The sequence below is a fragment of the Brassica napus genome, chromosome A4, assembly GCF_020379485.1.
Source record: "Brassica napus cultivar Da-Ae chromosome A4, Da-Ae, whole genome shotgun sequence".
NCBI lineage: Eukaryota > Viridiplantae > Streptophyta > Magnoliopsida > Brassicales > Brassicaceae > Brassica > Brassica napus.
The window spans coordinates 5,478,940-5,483,113 of record NC_063437.1 but is presented as its reverse complement, the minus strand read 5'-3'; the positions used below and the strand labels follow the sequence as shown (position 1 = coordinate 5,483,113).

The 4,174-nt window shown below is 36.5% G+C and overlaps 1 protein-coding gene across 2 annotated transcripts; it reads right to left on the bottom strand.

Moving 5' to 3' along the window:
• Nucleotides 1-1,113: 1,113 nt before the first annotated feature.
• LOC106445779 (heat stress transcription factor A-5) lies at nt 1,114-3,239 on the bottom strand. 2 transcript variants are annotated; one of them, XM_013887409.3, is made up of 3 exons: nt 2,883-3,239; nt 1,611-2,802; nt 1,114-1,401 (listed from the first exon to the last, which is right to left on the bottom strand). In XM_013887409.3, the coding sequence occupies exons 1-2, from the start codon at nt 3,135-3,137 to the stop codon at nt 1,624-1,626; spliced, it is 1,434 nt and encodes a 477-aa protein (XP_013742863.2). In that variant the 5' UTR covers nt 3,138-3,239; the 3' UTR covers nt 1,114-1,401; nt 1,611-1,623. The 2 variants fall into 2 exon arrangements, with proteins under 2 accessions (XP_013742863.2, XP_013742862.2); XM_013887408.3 differs by having other exon boundaries at nt 1,114-1,317; nt 2,883-3,237.
• Between the last annotated feature and the right edge of the window lie 935 nt (nt 3,240-4,174).

Here is a 4,174-nt window from a genome sequence, read left to right as displayed (position 1 = left end):
TTCTCCGAGAATTGAAACCCAAACCTTTTCTTGTAGAAATTGCGTTGTCTGGGGTTTGAACCCCATATTTGGGTGTAGAAGCCTTTAAACCTTGACAACTAGGCCACAGTACTAATTAGATTGTCTAGCTATGACTTTTTTGTAGTAGATAAAATTGTCCTTCTCTTTTACTAGAGAAAATAATGGTAAAAATTTTATTTTTCGAAATTTTAAAATATTTATGTTAATTTTTTATCTAATTATAGACACATGGATCTCATTCTATTTGTTGGGTATGGATTTGATCCTTCCAAAAGATCCAAAGAATAGCGAATTTGGCCCATAACCATTGGGAAGAGGCTTGGCTCGTCGGCTTGCAGACGACTGATTGGCTTGACTCAAGACTTATTTAAGTCGACTTAACGAGCTACTGCAAGCAGTCGACTCGACAGCTTGACACAGTGGTCCGATAGCTCGGCCTAACGCGTGGAAAGCCCATTGAATGGAGGCGAATTAGGTCATCAACTGGTCATCTATATAAAGAGGGGTAAAGGCAACAAAAAGACCATCCGAAATCGACTACACGTTCTTTCGGCGGCTAGAACTAGGGTTTATTTCTCTTTGTCGCCGACTTGTATTTTCCGATGAACTAGCTTTCGCCGATTTCCTTTCTATTGCACATTTCCTTATTTGTAAACCGACTAAACGTTCTCTTATCCAATAAACGTCTTTGTCTCGATCCACCGACGAATTCTCGTTTCTTCTTACTAGTTTCTGACAGATCTCGGTTTAAATACTGTTCTACTCATTTGCTTATGAATGAAGAAATTTATAAAAAAAAGATTCTCTTTCCAGTTTTGTGAGGGACGGATTGAACACAAATTTACGTATTTTTTTGTTTTTTCGATTCCTCAATTGAATTTTTATTTATTATTTTATTCATTTTCTGTTCAATTAAACTGTTACCAATTGAAGCATATATTTATACCGGAAAATCAGGATGGCTTTCAGATATTATTGTGTACGTCATTTTTGAGATTTTCCCTTTTAAACAAAGTCATGGGTCTTCATGTTTTTTTAGTGTGTATTGGTTTAGTTGTTGAGGAAATACAATGTTGCGTGAGAATTGCAAAAGAGCAAAGAATGTTACCAAACTAATAAGTCAATATTTCTTAAATCTAGAGTCAATTACAAGTTGTCGAAACAAACAAAAAGGTGAGAGATACATACGTTTACGCCAAGGCTACTTACTCTTTAGACGCTGTTTCAGTCCAATGTTTCAATACTCACTCCATCCATACATATACCAAAACCACAGACTATTATCGTTGATATGACCTGAAGAAAGACAAATGGGTAAGTTCCCAAGGTTACATTGGCGTAAACTGGTTACAGTTCCACCGTATTTAGTCAGATGACAACCTGCTAAGTTTAATTAACAATATTAAGTTTAAATTAGTACAGCGTTCCACATTTCTAATCATTGAATGATGATTTCCAAACAGAACAGGGACGCATATGCATATGCAAATTCTGAGACAAGAATTTGTCAATAGTTGCCAAACATCATGCAAGTATCAAGAAAGCAGTATAAGGAATCAAACAAAGGAGTAAGCTTAAGGATGCATTACCGGTGTCGTTACGTCACAGGGTCAGCTGCTCGATATTCTTTGTATTACGTGACATCACATGCCCATTTCTTTTCTCCTCTTGCTCTTCACATGGGTTTTCTCTATAAGTAGAGCTTGCCTCCTCGTTATCTGAAGACCCTGGCCTTTCTGTTAGGAACTGTTCCCAGAATACATCATTCACCCTAGCCGGAGGTGCTGCATTTGCTTGTTTACCTCCAGCTGCAACCTCTTGTTGACCTCGATTTTTCTCACTTGAACTTGTTTCTATTGAGTTGAAGTTTAACTCGGTAACTCTTCCAATCTCCTGACTTTTATGAGTTGCCTTAGCTATCTGCGAAGCTGTCTTGTCTGGTAATGGAGCAGAAGCCAATGTAAGATTTAAATGACATGAAAAGCTACCATCAGTCTCCTCTGAAGAAGTTATCATCTGCTGCAAAGGCTCGGGTATTGTTTTGTCATTTAAGAGTAATATACCCGGACATGACCCGGTATCCGCAAGCTCTAATGCTTCAGGTGCGAATGGTAGGCCTTCTCTTCTTGTTTGGGTAGTTTTTGGATCACTTCCTGATAGTATTCCCTTGGGACTCGCTCCTCCTTCATTGGAACTTTGTATACTGTGTGAAACCATGTTCAGATCTGAAACGGCTGGAGAAAGCACTAATCTCAATTTACTTGAGAAGTTTTGATGGAAAATGTTGCCAGACTCAGGTCTCGAGCTACCACTGCTATTATCCAAATGGGAATCTTCAGAAGGTGGCTTTGATTGCTCTCCTTGAGGGAGCCTTCGCTTTTTGTTGTAAGCTGAAACATCCAAGTCCAACTCCTCCACTTTACGGCCAAAGCTCTTGATAAAAGTAGGATTCCGCATGGCCGTCTCCAGAAAACTCATCAGCTTCTCCTGCCTCTTCTCCATATCCTCAACATGCTCAGCCATTTCGTCTAAGTTATGCTTTGCTGTGGACTTGTGCTGTTTGAACTTGAAAAGCTTAGCTTCGATCGCAGCTTTTTCACGTGAAAGCTTGTCCATATGCTCTTGCAGAGCTGCTCTTTCTTGATCCACGGAGGAAACAGGTGGCTGACTGTGGCTGTGGATAGGCTTTCTTCTGTGTATATTCTTGAGAAGATGCTTTTGATCTTTGATAAAATCATCATTCGAAAATTCCCACCTCTCTGGATCAATCTTCCGGAATCCCTAGAATCAAAAGACAATTTCAAGAATCTTAATAATCAAAATCGAAATCCCTAAAGTGGTTGAATCGAGAGAAGACTCACATAGGTATTGAGCTGGCGGATGAAGGAAGAGAAGTTATTGTGCTTGAAGTAGGTTGGGAGAAGGAGGCGTGAAAACTCCGCATGGTTCCAGACGATGAAGCTGTTGTTGCTGGAGCTCCACGATACAATCTCATCCGTCGACGAATCATCTACCATCTCGTACGTCTTTACCAAGAAAGGCGCCGGTCCTCCTGCTCCATCTCCCCCGCCGCCGCCGTTTACCGAGGCGGATGAGTTACCTAATGCGCCGTTCATCTATGGATCTAATCAGTAGGAAGGATGGCGATGGGGGAAGCTCGATCTCTCTCGTTGGCCGTAAATAAATGCCTTTTTCATTTTTTTTTATTAATACCTCTTTCTGCTACTTTTTTACTAATCCCTTATATTAAACTTGAAATGACCCGAGGAAACGATGAATTTCAATTGACTTAATTAGTTTATTATTTTCCCTTTTTAATTTGTTCACATATATTAATTTTTTTTATAAATACGACGTTTATATGATTATCAATTTTCAGTAAAATTAAATCGATAGTATTTAATATTATTTTTGAAATTTATAATTATTATTAAATAATGCATTTTTGTATTTTACAAATATTAGTGATATTTGGTGCTCTGCACTGGTTTTCTAATATTTATTAAGTGTTTTTGAAAGATAATCTAAATAAATAGTGTACTAATAATATGTATTTTATTCAGATTTTTAAATAAATCGTTTGTGTCACTTATGGGACACTCATCTAATTTGGGCTGGATTTGAATGTAGTTGCCTAAATCTCTCTTTTGCTTATAACATTTTGGTAAAACATATTTTTCACAAATATTCTTATGTTTAATTTTTATATAGATATATATTAGCTATTTTCTTATATGCACCAAGAAGAAAACTTCAAAACAAATTCGTGGATTATTTTACTTCTGTGATATTTTAAAGTTTCAAAGCATGAAATACTTTTATTTATGCTTTACAAATTAAAATCTATAATATAATATTACAGTTCTCTTTTTCCAGGTTATTGAGATATGAATATCAACATTTATACCACTAAACTAAAAAATACTTTATACATTGATGGCCGAAACTAATATATATTTATGAAGGTCGGAAATTTTTGCTTCTTCGATTTTCTCTGTGGGCCGAACCTACAAGTGTATTATGAGTTTTATTTTTAAATAAGGTTCATCACATTAAATGAAAAAAAACAATTATAGTTTTTTCATATTGTAAATTGTCTTCGTTTAACATGAGTTAGGGTTCTTTTCATCATTGTTTCAAACAAGTCTGAGTT

Excerpts from the sequence above, each read along its gene's own strand:
- LOC106445779 (XM_013887409.3), bottom strand. The coding sequence starts at position 3,137 with ATGAACGGCGCATTAGGTAACTCATCCGCCTCGGTAAACGGCGGCGGC. Across the intron at positions 2,803-2,882 it reads TCCGCCAGCTCAATACCTAT|GGATTCCGGAAGATTGATCC; the intron begins GTGAGTCTTCTC and ends TTTTGATTCTAG.